Genomic DNA, 18,727 nt, shown 5'->3' on the forward strand with positions numbered 1-18,727 from the left:
CCTGGGAATCCCGTCCTATAGCCCCGGTGGCCCTGGCGCCCTGGCCCCTAATCCTGGTGGCCCTGGGACCCCGTCCCACAGCTCTGGTGGCTCTGGGACCCCGTCCCCTAATCCTGGTGGCCCTAGGAGCCTGCCCTGTAGCCCTGGTGGCCCTGGGACTCCATCCTATAACCTTGGTGGCCCTGGGAAATCATCTCGTAACCCTGGTGGCCCTGGGAACCCTGTCCTACAACTCTGGTGGCCCTGGGACCCTGTCCCCTAACCTGGTGGCTCTGGGACCCTCCCCGTAGCCCTGGTGGCCCTGGGACCCCATCCCATAGACCTGGTGGCCCAGGTCCCCCTGCCTTACAGCCTCGGTGGCCCTGAGGCCCCACTCCATTGCCTCAACATCCCCCAGTCCCCTTGCCTCACAGTCCTGTTGGCCCTGGGACCCCATCCCTTAGTGTTGGTGGCCCTGGGACCCTGTCCCTTAAACTTGGTGGCCCTTGGACCCCGTCCCTTGATGTTGATGGCCCTGGGACCCTATCCCCTAAACCCACAGGCCCTGGTCCCCTGTCCCTTAAACTTGGTGGCCCTTGGACCCTGTCCCTTGATGTTGGTGGCCCTGGGACCCTATCCCCTAAACCCACAGGCCCTGGTCCCCCTGCTCCATAACCCTGGTGGCCCTGGAGCCCAGCCCTATAGATCTGACACCCTCCACTCCCCCACCCCATAACCCTGGTGGCGCTGGTCCCCTTACCCCTTAGCCCCACAACCCTAGTCCCCCTGTTTGTCCCAAACCCTGGGGACACCTTCTGTGTCCCCACCATCATCACCACCCCATCAGAGCCTCATCACGGCCACCAGGACAGGGCTGGCATCGGGGTGACCTGAGGCCACGGTGATGGGCTGCCGGGTTGGTGGCAGGGCTGTGCCACTGTCCCAGGGCCCCTTGGGGTCCCCATCTGTCACATCCCCCATCAGATCCTCTGGTGTCCCCTGTGTGGCTCGTGGCGGCCCTGCACCGCGTCCCACTGTGGGCAGCATCACCCCGCGTGACCCCTGGCTGTCCCCTGTGTCCCCGGGCTCACCCCGGGACCTGGCCGGGCAGGGAGACCCCAGCCCAGCCCCTCCGGCACGTACCGGTGGGACAGCCAGGGCAGGGACGGGGACGTGGCAGGGACAAGGATGGGATGGGGATGGCGGTGGCAGCCGTGGGATGGCATCGGTCCCTGCCCAGCCATGGACTTGGACCCCGAGCTGGCCGGGAGGCGGGGGATGGGGCTGGGGACAGGGATGGGCAGCGGGTGAATGATTAACCGGGCCCCGGGTGGCTTCCCGGCAGCGATGGGGGCCGGCGTGCGCGTGCCCGTGGCCACCGAGTGCCGCCGGCCCGGCCGTGGGCGCCGCGCGTGTGTTACGTGTGCCGCGTGCCGGACGGGCCCGCGCCGCCGCGGCCGGGCTGCGCCTGCCCCTGCTTGGCCCGGGCAACCGGCGCTGGGGCCGATTGTGCCGAGCCGTGCCGAGCTGAGCCGTGCCGAGCCGTGCCCCGGCAGGGCTGGCCCAGGGCCGTGCCCATCCCGCGGCCCCGTCGCGAATCATTTTGGGGCCGAACCCGGAGCCCTGGCCCATGTCGATGCGCGCCCCGAGCGCGGCGGCACCGCGTGGGCGCTGGCACCGGGCGCTGGCGGCGGCCGGGCGAGGGCGAGGGTTGACGCCACCGCACCGGGGGCTGCTCCGGGGGGTGGGCTCGGGGCAGTTCCCACGGTGGGCGCGGGCGCTGGCACCCTTCGCCCCCGGCCTGCCGGCGCGGCCGCCCCGGCCCGGATGCCAGCGCGGTGAGGTGGAGCTGGGAGCGGCCGCCAGAACTGGTTTGGCAGGACCCGAGGAGGTGTCTGGGCTGGGCCGCCGCCACGCTCCGCTTCCTGCTCCCGCCGGCGCCGCGCTCGCCTGCCATGGCTCAGCCCGGCACGGCTCAGCCTGGTAAAGCTCAGCCTGGTAAAGCTCAGCCCGGCACAGCTCAGCCCAGCACAGCTCAGCCCGGCACAGCTCAGGTTGGCACAGCTCAGCCTGGTAAAGCTCAGCCTGGCACAGCTCAGCCCAGCACAGCTCAGCCTGGTAAAGCTCAGCCCGGCACAGCTCAGCCTGGCACAGCTCAGCCTGGTAAAGCTCAGCCCGGCACAGCTCAGCCTGGTAAAGCTCAGCCTGGCACAGCTCAGCCTGGTACAGCTCAGGTTGGCACAGCTCAGCCTGGTACAGCTCAGCCTGGTAAAGCTCAGCCCGGCACAGCTCAGCCCGGCACAGCTCAGCCCGGCACAGCTCAGCCTGGTAAAGCTCAGCCCGGCACAGCTCAGCCCGGCACAGCTCAGCCCGGCTGGCTCAGCCCAGCTCACTTTGGCCCAATTCAGCTCAGCCCAACTCGGCCCCACTGGCCCCAGCCCGGCTCAGTCGGTGTCTCCCAGTGCCACCAGGCTCAGCGGTGACATGGGGACACTGGCGAGGGTCCCGCATGGGCCGTGGGGGCACCGGGGGATTCTCGGGTGTCTCGTAGGAGGCTGCGTCCGCCACCGGGCTCACGCTCCTGTCCCCCGGCTCCTGCCCCGAAGGACGGGGACACCGTGGGGCAGCCGTGGGGTGCGGGGGGCAGGCGGGGCGGTGCTGAGTCACGCCGCCGCGCGCTGACTCACCGCTTGTCTGGGCGCCGCCAAAACACCAGCCGGGCGGGTGCCACGGGTGGGCAGCCCCCGGCAGCACCGCGGCACCGGCTGCCCGCGCCGGCGCGTCGGTGGCTGGCGGCGTGCGGCCCACGTGGAGCCCGGCGGGGCGTCCCGTGGGGGCTGCCCACGCGTGGCCGTGGATCCGTGGCCCTGCTGGCCCCCCGGGGACGAGGAGCCGGGGCCTCGTGTGGAGCAGGACACGCTCTTCTCCCCCCTCAGATAATGCCATGGACGGGGGGGCTCAGCAGAGCAGCCTCCGGGAGCCCCCCGGGCCGGGCGGCGTGGAGCAGGAGGGGGTCCCCGGCGAGTGGGACGGGGGCGAGGGGCCGCCCGAAGTCAAGCGCTCCCAGCCCCTCTTCATCCACGGCAGCAGGTGGGTGGGGGGCGCCCAGATGCCGAGGGGCTCCCGCGGAGATTGAAGGAGGGGGGGGGTGTCCAGTGGATTGAGGAGGGGGGGAGAATGGACATGGGGATGGGGGGCACAGGACCCGGCGCTGCGGGGGGGGGGGGGGGGGGGAATTCTGAGGGTGCTGAGCCCCCTCTCTGCCCGCAGCCGGCAGCTGCCGGAGGAGGAGCCGCGCGCCTCGTCGCTGCCCAGCATCCCCAACCCCTTCCCCGAGCTCTGCAGCCCCTCCAACTCGCCCATCCTCAGCAGCCCGGCCCTGGGGCAGGGGTCCCCCCGCGAAGGAGGCACCCCCCACGTAAGTTGGGGAGCAGGGGGCTGGGGAAAGGGGCTCCCCCTCTGGGGACGCGGGCGTCGCCTCACGCCCGTTTTGGCGGGTGCCGGCAGGTGGTGAAGGTGTTCGGCGAGGACGGCGCGTGCCGCTCGCTGGAGGCGTCGGCGGGGACGACGGCGCGGCAGCTCTGCGAGACGCTGGTGCGGAGGACGCGGGCGCTGCAGGACCACAGCTGGGCCCTGGTCGAGCTGCACCAGCACCTGGCCCTGGGTGAGCCACCGGCACGGCACGGCGTGGCACCGGACCACAGCCCCCCCCCCCCCCCCCCCCCCGACTCCCACCGGCCCTGCTGAGCCCCGTTTCACCCCCCTCCCCGCAGAGCGCTGCCTGGAGGACCACGAGTCGGTGGTGGAGGTGCAGAGCTCCTGGCCCCCGGGCGCCGACAGCCGCTTTGTCTTCCGCAAGAACTTCGCCAAGTACGAGCTCTTCAAGAGCAACGCGGTACGTGGCCACCAGAGCAAAGCCTGCGGGGACCCCGGTGTCTCACGGGGACCTGGATGCCCCATGGGGACCCCGAGCGCCCCGTTGGACTCCCTTGACCCCCCCTGTCCCCGCCCCCCCAGCAGTCCCTCTTCCCCGAGGTGATGGTGTCCAGCTGCCTGGAGGCGAATAAGAGCATGGCACACTCCGAGCTCATCCAGGTACGGGGCCACCGTGCCCGGCTGTGCTGCGGGGACCCCGGCTGTGCCGTGGGGTCCCTGCTGTGCCGTGGTGACCCTGCCGTGACGTGGGGACCCCACCGTGCCCCTCAGCCCTCGTCTTCCCCCAGAACTTCCTCAACTCCGGGAGCTGCCCCGAGGTCCAGGGCTTCCTGCACCTGCGGGAGGCCAGGCGCAAGGTCTGGAAGCGTTTCTACTTCTCCCTGCGCCGCTCGGGGCTCTACTACTCCACCAAGGGCACCTCCAAGGTGAGGGCGTGGGTGGGAGCACGGCCAGGGGGGGGGTGCAGCGGGGCTGACCCTGACGACCCCCCTCCCTGTCCCCACCCCAGGACCCCCGACACCTCCAGTACTTCGCTGACCTCACCGAGTCCAACATCTACTACGTGACGCAGGGCAAGAAGCACTACGGGACGCCTACCGAGTTCGGCTTCTGCATCAAGGTGGGGGATGTCCTTGCCTGGCTGGGGGGGCTGGGGGTCCTTCTGTGTGCCTTCCCCTGCCAAGGGGTCTCTGCCCCCCCCCAAGAGCCGCCCGTGATGGCTCTGGCCTCTCCCCGCAGCCCTACAAGGTGCGGAGCGGCGCAAAGGGCCTGAAGCTGCTCTGCAGCGAGGACGAGCAGAGTCGGAGCTGCTGGATGGCAGCTTTTCGCCTCTTCAAGGTGACCGTCAGGGTCTTACCGGCCTCACGCTGGGGGGATGCTGGGGAGATGCTGGGGGGATGCTGGGGGGGATGTCCCCATCCCTGTGCTAGAAAAATGCACGATGGGTGTCCTCATCCCCATGGAGGGGGGGGGGGGTAGATGTAGAGTCCCCCATCCCCACACCGGGTGGACGTGGAGGTCCCCACGCCAGGCGGGTGCTCCCCCACCCCACTGCGAGACAGAGACCCCGCGGGACCCTCCCCAGCTCACGGGGCTGTTCCCCCCAGTACGGCATGCAGCTCTACCGCAACTACCAGCAAGCACAGGCGCGACTGAGCCAGCCCCCCTGGATCGGCCCCACGCCCCTGGTGAGCGCTGCTCCCCACCCCCACACCCCTTCCACAGCCCCCATCCCCTGGGGAGCCCCCCCCCCCGATCACCCCCCGCTCCCCCGCAGCGAAGCGTCTCAGACAACGCGCTGGTGGCCATGGACTTCTCGGGGTGCACGGGCCGGGTGATTGAGAACCCCAGCGAGGTGCTGACGGTGGCGCTGGAGGAGGCGCAGGCCTGGAGGGTGAGCTGGGGTGAGGGGGGGGTGTGGGGGGTGTGGGGGGGGTGTCCCCCCTTGAGCCCACCCTAACGCCCGCTCCTTGCTTTGCACGGCCAGAAGAAGACGACGCACCGGTACAGCCTGCCGGCAGCCTGCCAGAGCTCCCCGCTCAGCGCCGGTGAGCAGCGCCCGGCCGCGGGGTCCCGTCTGGCAGAGCCGGGTTGTGCCGAGGGGGGGTCCCTGCCCCGGGCGGGGGTTCCCCCCAAGCTTTATGCCCCTCTCCCCGCAGCCATCCACCGCACCCAGCCCTGGTTCCACGGGCGCATCTCCCGGGAGGACACCCAGCAGCTCATCGGCCGTCAGGGCTTGGTGGACGGGTAGGGGACCCCAGGGGGGTGGGGGTCCCTGGGGCTCATGCAGCAGACATGGGACCCCTGGGCGGGGGTACATGACCCCGGGGGCTGGAGGGTCCTGCGGCCCGTGGGGTGATGCAGGACACCTGCAGGGATGGGGGGAGACTTGCTGGGGTGGGGGGGGAAGGCAGGGGGGTTGGGACCCCCAAGGGTGTGTGGGCGATCTGCAGCCCCCAGGGATTCGGGAGCCTGGGGTTTGGGTGGGGGGAGAGAGGCCCCCCGGGGCTGCCAGGGGGTACAGAATCCCAGGGCTTCGGGGTTGGGGGTACCTGGGACCCCCGGGGCGACATGGGGTGGCAGAGGGGGGCCCGGTGCCAGCGGTGACACCCCCCCTGGGGCTCACAGCGTCTTCCTGGTGCGGGAGAGCCAGCGCAACCCCAAGGGCTTCGTCCTGTCCCTGTGCCACCTGCAGAGAGTCAAACACTATCTCATCCTGCCGGTGAGTGCCGCGGCGGGGGCCGGGAGGGGCCGGGGGCTGCCAGGGGGGTGCGGGGCTCCTGACCCATGCCCCCCGCCCCCGGCAGAGCGAGGAGGAGGGACGGCTCTACTTCACCATGGACGACGGGCAGACCCGCTTCGCCGACCTCATCCAGCTCGTGGAGTTTCACCAGATCAACCGCGGCATCCTGCCCTGCAAGCTGCGGCACTACTGCACCTGCGTGGCCCTCTGAGCCTGGCGCCGCCAGCACCGCGTGGCGTGGCCGGCACGGCACGGCTTGGCACAGCCTGGCGCTGCCGATACGGCACGGCTTGGCACAGCCCGCCACCACCAGCACGGCACGGCTTGGCACAGCCTGTCATTGCTGATACGGCACGGCTTGGCACAGCCCGGCACCACCAGCATGGCACGGCTTGGCACAGCCTGGCGCTGCCGATACGGCACGGCTTGGTGCAGCCCGGCGTGGGGCGGCAGGGTTGGGGCCAGCTCGGCGCAGCCGCCAGGGACAAGGACGGCTTCTCCATCGCCACCCGCCTGCCCTGTGCCCCAGGTGCCGGCTCTGCCTGCGGGGTCCTGGGGTGCCAGCGCCACTAAGCCCCCCCCCCCCCCCCACTCAAGCACTTTCTCCAGCACCGTCCCCGAGTGTCCCCGAGTGTCCCCGAGTGTCCCCAAGTGTCCCCGTGGGGGCCTGGCACTCCTTGCTCCCAGGCCAGGCAGGCTCGGGGGTACCCAGTCCCAGGAACGGGGTCCCGGGGGTGGGAAGGGTGAGGGGGGGGGCACCCACCACCGCGTCCCCCATGTCCCCACAAGGCCAGTTGAACTGTGACGTGTTTTATACCAGTGAAAATAAAGGTTATTTTTTCAGAGCTCCCGCTTCGCCCCTTCTAAAGGAAAACCTGGGGTGATGGGGGGTGTGTGTGTCTGTCCCCACAGCCCCCCACTGCCAGCGGGCGCAGGGCTGGCAGCGTCCCCACGTCCCACCGTGTCCCCGCGGTGCCCCAGGTCCCGCACAAAGGCCCCTCTGTGCACCCTGGGCACCACGTGCGGCTCAGCCACGGGGCCGCCAGCAAATCTCCCCGGGCGGTGGGGGGGGGTGTGTGTGGGATTAATGTGGGAGGATTAAGGGCCTGGATTTGGGGGGGGGTGTCCAAGGCTGGGCCAGCTGCTATTAAAGGCGGGGGGGGCCAGGGAGCGGGGCCACGGCCGCGCTATGGCTCCCAAGACGGTGCTGATCACCGGCTGCTCCTCCGGCATCGGGCTGGCGCTGGCTGTCCGGCTGGCACGGGACAAGCAGCGTCGCTTCCGAGGTGAGCGGGGTGGGGGGGGAACCCTGTGCTGTCCTCCCCCCCCCCCCCCCCTTTTCATTCCTGGAGGAGATGCCATGCGGGGCTGAGCCGCCTCTGTCCCCAGTCATCGCCACCATGAGGAACGTGGGCAGGAGCGGGGCGCTGGCGGCGGCGGCGGGGCCGGCGCTGGGCCGGACGCTGGAGATCAAGCAGCTGGACGTCTGCGACGAGGGCTCCATCCGCGCCTGCCTCGACAGCATCCCCGGGCGCCACATCGATGTCCTGGGTGAGCCCCGGGACCCCCCACCCCCCTCCCACCGTGTCCCCACGGTGCCCTGTGCTGGGGAGCCCTGTGACGGGGACCTGCCGTGCTGGGGACACCCCATGCACCGAGGGGTAACCTGTGCGCTGGGGACTGTCTGAGCCAAGCATGTCCCGTGCTGGGGACCCCTTGTGCACCCAGTGCTGGGCACCCTCCGGGTCAGGGACCCCCTGCGCACCAGGGACCCCTTGACCCCATGCACCAGGGACCCTCCATGCCAGGGACATCCCGCACCAGGGACCCTCTGTGCTGGGGACACGGTGTCCCAGGGACCCTCCACACCCAGGGCGTCTCATGCTGGGGACCCTCCAAGCACCGGGGACCCTCGGAGCACAGGGCGTGGGAGCCCCCCTGCACAGGGGACACCCCACTGATGGCCCGTGCCCACAGTCAGCAATGCCGGGGTGGGCATGGCGGGTCCCCTGGAGTGCCAGAGCCTGGCGGCCATGCAGAACCTCATGGACACCAACTTCTTCGGCCTCGTCCGCCTGGTCAAGGAGGTGCTGCCCGACATGAAGAGGCGCCGCGGGGGCCACATCGTGGTCATCAGCAGCATCATGGGCCTGCAGGGTAGGGGGGGGACGACAGAGTGTCCTGGTGGGACCAGCCCACCCCACCCAGCGCTGACCAGGACCCCCCTCCTGCCCAGGCATCGTCTTCAATGACATCTATGCAGCCTCTAAGTTTGCGGTGGAGGGTTTCTGCGAGAGCCTGGTGGTGCAGGCGCTGCGCTTCAACGTGGCGTGAGTGCTGGGGGCTGGTGTCTGGCGTGGTCCCTCCGGGACAGAGGGGTTTGGGGGGTGCCGGGGTCCCCAGCGTCCTGTCCCCGGTCAGGATCAGCCTGGTGGAGCCGGGGCCGGTGACGACGGAGTTTGAGGCGAAGGTGTACGAGGAAGCCAAACGTGCCGACTACTCACGGACCGACCCCGAGACGGCCGACATCTTCACCAACCTCTACCTGAGGAACTCCAAGGACGTCTTCGCCAGCCTAGGACAGACCCCCGAGGACATTGCAGAGGTGACAGGCAGGCGGGTGGCCCTGCTGGGCTGGGGGCTGCCCTATTCCCACCCCCCAGCCTGGCAGCCCTGGCTGGGCTGTCTAGGGAAGCCTCAATTAGCCCTGATGAGGAGCAGCCACCCCCAGTTGGCAGTGGGGAGGGGTCCCAGCTCGACAACTCCTTCCCCGCAGGCTCCATCCTGATGGGGTTGAGCCCAGCTGGGAGTGAGGATGAGGATGGGATGGGATGGGATGGGAAGGGGTTGTGGATGGGGATAGGGATAGGATGGGAATGGGAAGGAGATGGGGTAGGAATGGGAATGGAAATGGGGATGGGGATAGGATGGGACGGGAAAGGGTTTGGAGATGGAGATGGGGATGGGAATGGGGACGGGATGGGGATGAGGAGGGGACGGGGATGGGGACAGTAACGTCCCCCCATGCAGCACACACTGCGGGTGATCGAGTCGGCCCGGCCGCCCTTCCGGCACCAGACCAACGTGGCGTACACGCCGATGGCCGCGCTGAAGCACGCCGACCCCAGCGGCGCCCTCATGACCGACGCTTTCTACAAGCTGGTGTTCAAGTACGACGCGGTGCTGCGGCTCAGCCTCCGTGCCATCCGCCTGCTCCGCTGGAAGGCCCAGAAGGTGAAGGAAGGCGCCCGGCTGCTGGGCTTCAAATAGCCCCCGCGGCCCCTGGCACCTCGGGGCACGGCGCCGGCGCAGCCGCCTGGGCACCCGGCTCACCTCGGGGGGCAGCTCGGAGGTGGGGGGCGAGCGGGACCGGGACCCGCATGGGGTTTCGCTTCCCGCTCCCGGCCCGAAATAGCACCCGCCGCTGCTGTATTAAAATCGGGAGTGGTATTTTTAACCAGCGCCGGGTGAAAAAGCAGAGCGGCTTCCTCCGAGAGTGCAGCGGCCGTGACGGGGCTGGGAAGGGCTGGCAGCTGCCCCCTCGCCTGCCTCCCGCTCCCTGGGGGCACCCAGCCCACCTGGCCCCCTGCACCCATGGGCGTGCGGCACCCCAGGACCCTGGCTCGGTCCCCCCCCGCAGCCCACGGTGACGGCTGCGTCCTCCTTCCTCCCAGCCACTGCTGCGGGGTCAGCAGTGTTGCATGGTGGGGGGCTCCTGCACAATGGGCCGTGTTACACCCACCCCCCCCCCACCCCCCCCCCCCCAGCACCCAGCCCCACGGCACTGGGGCAGCACAGGGGGGCTGCAGGGCACCCCGCCGGCGGCTCGGCTGCAGCGCTGGGTGCAGGAGGTGTTGCAGGGAGGGGAGCGGGGTGCAAAGGGTGCGCGGTGTGTTCGGGAGGTGCACGGTGGGTGCAAAGGGGCTGCAGGGGTTGGTGCAGAGTGGGTGTGGGTTGCACAGTGAAGGCTGGGAGCAGGGTGCAGGGCTGCCGGGTGCAGGGTGGGTTGCAGCCGGGTGCAGCGTGCAGGGTGGGTGCAGGATGGGGTGCAGCACCAGGAGCAGGCATGTCAGGGGGACCCCGGCACCCTGCACTGCCCTGGGGGCTCCCCTTCAGCTCGGGGTGGGGGGTGTGATGGCAGAGGGGGTGCAGCCCGTGCCTCCCCCCCCCCCCCCCTCGCCCCTCCAGGCTGGGCGCAGGGTGCTCGTGTGTGGGCGCCTGGCGTGACTGCGCCCGGGAGATGAGAGCAGGGGGAAACCGCAGGGAGGCCCGACATGATTCAACGCCGTGGGGCCGTTTCTCAGAAACCTCCCTGGCTCCCACCACGCTTCCCGGCGCGGCTGCACGGGAGCCAGGGACGCCCCACGGCCTTGCCAGTGCCCAGGATGGAGGGTGCGGGGACGCACGTGTGGCAGGGATGCGGGGTCCCCCGTGCAGCCCCCCCCCTAAACACCTCCCAGGACGCCCAGCCCCAGGTGCGAGGGGCTGGATGGTGGGTGCAGCACCGCACACCAGCCCGTGCCACGCACGTGGCCTCCCTGGGCCTGGCTGGCTCCGGGCACCTTGGGGACAGGATGGGGGTGGGGTGGGGTGGAGGGGGAAAAGGAAATATTTTTGCATTATCCCCCCCTTCTCGCGCGAGTTAATGGCAAAGCGGTGGCGGGGGCCGTGGCACCGGGGCTATGGCAACGGCACAGCACCTGCGGGACGTGCAGGGGTGACATCAAAGCAGCGGGGGAGACGCAGCCCCCCCCCAAGCTGCGGTTTTTGCAGATTTGACTAACTTTCTCCACTCTGGGGGGCAGGGACGTAGGGGGGGGGGTGGCTGCGCCCAGCCATGAGGAGCAGCAAGGTGGGGGGGCCCTGGCTGTGGCTCAGCCCCCGCCCCAGCACAGGGTCGTGGGAAATGGGGCTGGGGGAGGACAGGACCCCCCCAGACACCCCCAGCCCCACATTGTCCCTCCAGTCCCCAGGGAAGTGGCAATGGGGCTGCTGCTGGGGGAAGCAATGGGGGGGGCGGGGAGCAGGGTTGTCCCCAACACTCATGGCAGAGCGAGGGGACAGCGGGTGTCCGGGGGGGCAGCAGCGCTGCAATGGCCTCACCCCCCCCCTCACAGCCCATCTCACCGACACCCACGGCGGGAAAGGGGTCCCAGGCAAAGAGGTGAGGGAAACAGAGAGCTGCTGTGGGGTGGGCTGAGGGGGGGGCTCCTCCATGGGTGGGGGACACCTGGGCCATGTCTAGGGCTGAGGAGCATCATCTCCAGCCCGGGAGCATCTTCCCAGGTCGTGGAGCAGCGCCGCAGAGCTCCGGAGCGTCATCCTCATCCCAGCCTTCGCTCGGGGCGGAGGCTTTGCCCAAAGGGGCCGAAGGCGCCGGGGTGGGAAGCAGGTTCTTCTAAAAACAATCGTCTGCCGGGACTTTCCTTCCCCCTGCGTGTGACAATCGTCAGCCTCTCCCCGCGCTCTCGCTCCCCCGAGGATTTCGCTGGCTGCCCAGGTGCGCCGGCTTGCTGCCATGCAAATGGGGTGCCAGATATAACCCCGCCGGAGGGAATGGCTCGGTGGCGCAGGAGTGTGCGGCTCCCCGGGGGCTTCACTTCCCTCCCGGCGAGGCGAGGGGGGCAGCAGGCGTGACGTGAACCTGCTGCCCCCCCCGTTCGTGGCGCCCCGGTGGCAGCGGCGGCCCTGTCCCAGCTCGGCTGCCTGCGCCGGGGCTGCAAAGCTCCCCCTTGGCAGGCGTTGGGCACGCAGAGGTGGCCCAGCGCCCTGCTCACACCTCACCCGCCGCCTCCCACGGCTTTTGGGGGCAGCGGGAGCCCGGCAGAGGCGCCCAGCCCACGCGGAGGTGCTGCGGGACACCGGCGGGTCCTCAGTGGGATGGCACGGAGGAGCGTGACTCAGTGAAAGGCTGGAGAATTGGGACAAGGAGGAGGTGGCAGCAGTGACTCAGTCCTTCCTCACCAGCTCCGTCCCTCCCGGCGTGGCTGGTCTTTGGGTGCTGGGCTGGTCCCTGAGGGGGAGCAGGAGCCGGCCGGGATGCTCAGAGGATGCGGTTCAGCTCCCGGCAGAGTTTTGTAGGATTTTTTTGTGCGTTACAAAGCGTGTTTCAACACGACGCGGGGGGGAACGAGTTCCTCTCTGCTCTATCATAATTACGGCGTATCAGCAGATAAGGATCTCTCTGTCATAACAGCAACCCAACGTCTGTAAAAGCCTGCTGCTTCAAAGGGGCTCTGGCTGCAGGCAGAAGAGGGCTGAGGGGGGGGGTTAGCATCACAACGGCTCCTACTGAGGGAAAAGCCAGGCTGGGGAGTCGCTGCGGGGTCCGCTGCCCCCTCGGCTGGCGCGGGGCTGCGAGCGCTGGCAGCCTTGCACCCGCTTCAGAGTCACCTGGCAGCCTCGCAGCGAAGGGAAAATAACTCTCGGTGCTTGTGTTTCACCCGGGCTAGGAAGGAAGTGAAGGTAAAAGAAAAAAAAAAAGGATCCTCACTTTTTTTTTTTTGCTTTTCTGCGTTTCAAGTGTGTCCAGCTTCTTGTGGCAGACGGTGTCAGGAGCGTATGAAATAAGTGTGAATAACGTCAACCTGCTCACACAGGTGCTAAAAAAGGGCTGCGGGAGGGTTGGCGTGAGCCTCCGCCCTCCCCGCCTGCCGGGACGTTTCCGTCTGACTGATGTGCTCCGGCACGGTGGGCGCAGCCCCCGTCACCCCACGGAAACCCCGAGCCCACCCCACACGTCCTGGGGCAGGCGCAGGCACGTGGGGCCGAGCGTCACCTTCACCCCACGCTTCTGCAGGGGGAGCAGACCCGTCCCCGAGCCCGTGACGGGGGACGCCGGCCATTGCTCCAGGCCTCGTGGCAAGAGCATGGCTGCGTGGGGAGGAATTGGAGGGGCGCGTGCTCCTTCCACCGCCCCCTTCCCGATCGCTCCTCTCCCCGGCACTGCCTGCAAGGGGGGCGCCCCGGCATCACCCGCAGACACCTGGCACCCCAGGCACGAACCCAGCCCCAAGTGTGTGCCAGCACCACGGCTCAGCACCCGGCCAAGACCACCGCCGCCGCACACACCAGGGCTCCTCGCTTCTACCGGTGCCCGGGTTCGCTCTGACTGTGCTCGGTAACACCAGGGCGAGGAGATCGGCGCTTGGTGACACATCGCGTCGCAGGGAGCGAGTCCCGGGGCTGGGAGCGGCTGCCTGCCCCCACGCTCGGGCAGGAGCCCCGGCGTCCTGCGGGAATCGCTGCCGCTCTACTGGGGCACGTTTGGGACATTCCCCTCCCTCGAACGCTCATCCTGGGCTCGCCGGGGAGGTTGGGAAAGCCGGCGGCAGCCCCAGGTCAGAGAAGAGCGCGTTTCCTTGGACCGTATCAGTCATCTGTTCACCAAAACTAAAGACCAATGCCATTTTTCAGCAGTTAGAGGAGCAGACTGCCTTATCTTTGAATCTCAGAGCCCATCAGCTGAGTAACGAGCTGGTGCTCTGCGAGCCACAGCCATCACCATCGCTCGGCAGCCCCGAATGGCAGCACCACGGCTCCAGGCCGGTTGCGCTGACAGACCCCAGCCAGACGTGACGCTCCGCGCCCGCTCCCCTGAGCTCGCTCCCCCTTTGCCGTTCGCTTTCCAGCTCCGAGCGTTCCCATCGCCTCCGCTGTCACGGCTGAAGGAAGCAGCTTCGGGGCGGGGAGGCAGCACCGCACAGCGCAGCACCTGGGGTCCCTTTAACTGTCTGAGCGTTTATTGAAATGTTAAAAAAAAATTCAATGAGCTTTTCAGCACAAAAGGCTCGTTTCTTACACTAAAAGCCAGTTTCCTGAGCCGTCTCTGTGCTGCCTGCTGCTTAGGTACAGCTCAGCAGCAAATAAAGGAACCAAGCGAGGCAGACGCACAGCTGCTGGAGCGCGGTCAAAGGGAACGGTCCGAACAGAAATTTGTTTTGTACCAAAATAACCAAACCAGGAGCAGAAGAACTCGGGCTCACAACAAACACCAGCGGTTTTTTCTCTCACCCCCTCCGTTTTCCCAGGTGAGGTGATTTGCAAAAGCTCCTCTGAGCTCCGAGACCGAGCGCAGCCCTTCGACGTACGGGCAGGGCCCAACGGGCCTCCTGCTCCCCACGGCAGCGCCGCCGGGGCCTGGCCCACGAGGGAGGGGGCTTGGGGCAGCGCTGCGGGACGGGGTCCCCCTGCCCAGAGGGGGCCGATCCTGGCACGGTGTGGGGCTGGGGAGTCCAGCTCTGCAGCCCTGCTCCCAGGAGACAGCTACAGCCAGGTCTGGCCCCGGTTCGGGGCGGCGCAGGCACACGCTCGGCGAGCAGATAAATGGTACTCGGAAAAATCTCTCTCTATATTTTTTAATAAATGACTGGGTCGAAATTCCACAACAGGCGATTGCTCAAGAGCAGAGCTGTAACGAGGCTCCCGCTCGTCAGCTCCAGGCAGCACAGGGAACAACTTCTGGTTCAGCCTCTCTTGAAATCACGACTCTGCCCCAGCAGCGGTGGGAAAGCGGTGCCGTCTAGGCCAGCCGCCGCGCAAACCTCCCTCCTTCCTTCCCAAACCCCGGCGGCATCGCTCCCGCCGAGCTGCTGGGAGGCGCAGCGGATGATGGCTCACCTCATCTGGGAAGCAAGGGGAGGTGGCTGGAGCCCTGCCTGGCGGTAGGTGAGGAGTGGGAGAGCAACCTGAAGAGCGTTTTCAAGGATTCGGTAGCGGCGTGAGAAAGGAGCCGGCGGTGCCGCGTGACACACGCTCGGCGATCCGAGGAGCTTCCTGCGCGAGCGACAAGTTACATTTTACTGCACGTAATCGTATTCATTTCTGTCGAACCGTGAGGAGCGTTTCCAGCAGCCACGATGTGCATGTAACTCAGTCGCTTCCCCCACGAAAGAGCAGCAGAGCCGGAGCTATCGACGGACTCGCACACGCTGACGTGGGGCTGGAGGTTTTCCACACGCAGGCTGCTGCCCGAAGGCAGTCCTCAGGCGACGGGGTTAAGCCCTCGGTGGAGCGGCGGCCTCGCTCACGGAAGGATCGTCTGTCACGCCCGTGACAACGGGGACTCTGTCGGGGAAGAACCAGCATCCACCCGCTCGCTGTAGGCGCCTCACGATGGGAAACCGGTTCTTGGAAAAGACCCTACGCCTGTTTTGTAACTACGCATGTACCGTCACACGAGGCAGCACCACAGGTCTCCTCGCTCCCCAGATAAGCAGGATGTAGGATTTAGCACTTCTACAGCACTTTAGATACTCCAGCACTTGGCAGACTCACTTATCCTTCTTCAGGCGTACCCTTATTGGGAAACATGAAGATAATTTTCTTTTTTGTACCTTAAAAATCAGGGAGGGAGAAGATATTTGAGCTGAAAGAGCGAGCCCAGATCAGAGGGAGGAATGGAATTCAGTGTTTCTTTCCACCCAGGTCTCTGTGCCCCAACCTTCCCTCGTGGAAAGGGACGGCTCACCAGGGACACTGGCACGGCAACGCTGGAAAGGTCCCCGAGCAAGGCCGACACCAAACCGTACAGCGGATGCACGCAGTCCATCAGAACACACCTAACTCTACATGATACAAAAATACTTTGCAAAGAATAAACATTCACTCAGCAAAACTGTTATCAAACTCCTATCTTCAGCACAGTGACTAATAATACAGCTGCAGAGCAATGATTAGATTAAAAGAACTATTTTAAACACCAGCTTCAAAGTAATGGTAAATACTCATTTTGCAAAACAGCACATTTCACTCCGAGGGATATCCCCACGTAAAACCAGACGGCGTGATTGAGCTGTCAGCTCCCACACATTCACGTATGCAGATTCTCACGGTGTCTGCTGCCAGGACAGGGCGACTCCCAGCCCAACGCCTTCCACCCCCCGCGGGGACGCCGCGTGGCAGGGCTGGCCGCGGGCCGGATGGCTCGGCCGCCGGTTCTGCTGCTGGGGCCGTGCAGGAGCCCGGCGGGGGCACGACGCGCAGCGCAGCGTCGTCCTCGTTCTTGGCATCCATCAGAACGGAGGACTTCCCGTCAGCGAAAAGCAGGATTTCCCCCAGCCTGCATGGATGAGCCAACCCATGTTCTCACCGGGTACCCCAAAAACGCACGCTCTTAAAAACCCCCGACCCCAAACCAGGGCTCATTTCTGACTTTGCTATTACTAACTTGCACGTGGGAGTGACTGCAAAGAAAGTGAACAGAGCGGGAAGAAAAATGAAAGTGTGGTGGGGCCACACACTCTTTGAGACTCAGGGGAAAACCTTTCAGGAGGAATTGACAGTCCCTCCCAGAGACGCGCTCGCCTTGTTTGGGTGATCGACCAGCGGGAGACCAGCTGGGAAAGTCTCCTCCTGTGTACGCTGACAACACAGCTGACCAAGCAGGGAAACCGGCAGCAGGGCGTAAAAACCTTTAAAGCATACATTATAAAACCAAATGCATCTTAAAAAATAAAAACATCTTGAATGGCTCTTAATTTTCACAAAAATAAAGTTCATCTAAGAATCGGTCTCTGCTCCTGGTGTTTCACACCGTGCCACTCACCGCAGCCGCTAGGCCCAGCGCTACAGAACACGGAATTATTTGTCACATTTAGAAAGGTGTCATCTCCCTGTGACATTGAAAACCCGGCATAGAAAAATACCCAAGAAATTTCTTTACGCTAATTAAAAAAACAACCAACCAAACAAGCCTCCCCCCCCCGATCTAAAGCAAAGCCTTCGACCTCGGAGCAGCCGTCCCTTCATTTGAGCACCACCCTGTGCTCTCCTCGCGCTATGTGCGAGGAAAATTCGTATCGGTCGTGGCTTCTGTACCCGCAGACGTTGCACTCGAAGGGATCGCGGAACCCGTGGCAGCCCATGTGGATGGTGAACATCACATAATCCAAAAAGAGGACACGGCAATGGTCGCACCGGTAGACCCCGATGGCTTCCCCTTCCTTGTTGATGACCTTAAAGGCATCGCGCGGGCACACGGCGGGTGGTTTGATTATGTCGTACGGCCTGGGGAAATCCTTCAAGGACTGGAGGCCGTTGCGGGCCTGAGCGGGGATCATCTGGCTCTGGTGGAAGGTGGGATTCTGCCGCTCCTCGTGGTTGCTGTCAGTGTCTGTGGAGTCTTGGCCGCTGTTGTTCGGGGAAAGGCCTCTGTCGGAGGACAGGCTTTTGTCCCTGAGGTGGGCATGGCTCTTCTCCGCGTCCTGCGAGGTGCCGTTGGGCATGTCGGTGCGGGTCAGCGGTATGGGGTACAGGCTGCTGATGACCGGGACCATTTCGGAGGTGGGAGCTGGCGGCGTCTGCACGAGAGGGCGCAAGGCTTCAGCCCCAAGGTAGGTGATGGCGTTGTTGATGGCCTGGTCCATCATGCGTCCTTGCATTATGTCGCTTTCCTTTTCGTACATGAAACTCGAGTTATAATTCACATCAAAACTGTGTCGTTTCTCACCTGCAAGAGAGGAGAGACATTAAATTACTCGGGTGGGTGAAGAAGTGTTTACACTCCATGATGCCTTTTCTAAATGGCAGCAGTCTCTGGAAAGCAGAGAGGCACAAAATGTTCTCTGCGGAAAAAGGCCGCTCATACACACAAGTAGTTTTTGGGTCTTGTTATTTTTTTTTAGAGCTCAGGCTTGGAGGCAAAAAAATCTAATAGAGGAGGTGGTGAGGACGCTTAGTGGACAAACCATCACTGAATTTTTTAAATTATTCTGGATTTAAGGGGAAGAATATTATTAAAGCTTTCACAGATTAACTCCTCTCATCTTTTCTCCATCCAGAAGAATGCAAATAATCATTAATGAAAATACTTGTAAAAGAGCTAATGGATAATGAACAGAAATACTTCATTTTCAGGACAAGACTGCAACCTTTTGCTCTTGACTGGTCCCTCGAGAAGCGTGCTCCCCTCTAACAGAAAAAGTGAAGACAAATGCTGCTGGCTGAGATTTGAGGCACTTCTCGTTACTTTCACCCAGCTGACGGTCTTGTACACGTCCTTGCACACCGAAGTCAATCTTTCCCACTGTCCTCTGACAACTACAGCTTCCTCTGCACCGCGCCCGGTTTCTGGGGATTCCACACAGGTTTTCAGACAATCTAACGCGGGCAGCGATGGGCGTATGTAGAGAGCAACACATTCAGGGTGACTTGACATGGGGCTAGTGAAGGAAGAGCGAAACGTGTTCCTCTCTGGGTGTGCGAGGGCTTCGAGAGCTCTCAGCTAGGCAGAATGGGAGGAGAGCCGAGCGAGCGTCTACCTGAAATTCCGCTCACGCCGCTTCTAGGCGAGGAGGGTGGGCTGGGCAGCGCACTGCAACTGGCCTTCTCCGTGCCTGGTGCAGGGAGGAAATAGAACCACACCCCAAAAGGCCTGAAGTCACTTTTTTTGGTGAATGTCTAGAAATAAGTAACCGAATTCTGCGGTTACACAAAACATAAAATCGTTCATCGCTTTAAAAAAAAAAAAAAAACGGACCAGACCAAATGTTTCATGTGCCAGCGATGTGCAAACATCAGATCCACTAATCTTTGAGTTACAGTAACTCAAATCGTGCAGATGTTTATCAG

At 65.0% G+C, this 18,727-nt stretch overlaps 3 protein-coding genes across 5 annotated transcripts in view; 2 read left to right on the plus strand and 1 right to left on the minus strand.

The window, feature by feature from the left end:
- Window positions 1–2,923: 2,923 nt before the first annotated feature.
- GRB7 (growth factor receptor bound protein 7) lies at window positions 2,924–6,368 on the plus strand. Of its 2 annotated transcripts, none has more exons than XM_086478114.1 (14): window positions 2,924–3,069; window positions 3,250–3,397; window positions 3,487–3,643; window positions 3,753–3,874; window positions 3,997–4,074; window positions 4,170–4,340; window positions 4,424–4,534; window positions 4,654–4,752; window positions 5,022–5,102; window positions 5,192–5,308; window positions 5,402–5,462; window positions 5,574–5,661; window positions 6,043–6,136; window positions 6,222–6,368. In XM_086478114.1, the coding sequence occupies exons 1-14, from the start codon at window positions 2,924–2,926 to the stop codon at window positions 6,366–6,368; spliced, it is 1,620 nt and encodes a 539-aa protein (XP_086334240.1). The 2 variants fall into 2 exon arrangements, with proteins under 2 accessions (XP_086334240.1, XP_086334241.1); XM_086478115.1 differs by having other exon boundaries at window positions 4,203–4,340.
- A 978-nt stretch (window positions 6,369–7,346) lies between these two features.
- On the plus strand, window positions 7,347–9,427 carry LOC104350935 (retinol dehydrogenase 8-like). The gene is made up of 6 exons (XM_086478100.1): window positions 7,347–7,443; window positions 7,547–7,708; window positions 8,135–8,314; window positions 8,394–8,487; window positions 8,579–8,762; window positions 9,188–9,427. The coding sequence occupies exons 1-6, from the start codon at window positions 7,347–7,349 to the stop codon at window positions 9,425–9,427; spliced, it is 957 nt and encodes a 318-aa protein (XP_086334226.1).
- A 7,475-nt stretch (window positions 9,428–16,902) lies between these two features.
- Window positions 16,903–18,727, minus strand: part of IKZF3 (IKAROS family zinc finger 3) — a 32,196-nt gene continuing 30,371 nt past the window's right edge. For both annotated transcript variants that reach the window (XM_009956736.2, XM_086477863.1), the window contains one exon: window positions 16,903–17,606. In XM_009956736.2, coding sequence (XP_009955038.2) covers window positions 16,903–17,606 — 704 coding nt within the window. The remainder of the gene's footprint in view (window positions 17,607–18,727) is intronic.

This window comes from Leptosomus discolor, chromosome 25 (genome assembly GCF_034619465.1).
Source record: "Leptosomus discolor isolate bLepDis1 chromosome 25, bLepDis1.hap2, whole genome shotgun sequence".
Classification (NCBI taxonomy): Eukaryota; Metazoa; Chordata; class Aves; order Leptosomiformes; family Leptosomidae; genus Leptosomus; species Leptosomus discolor.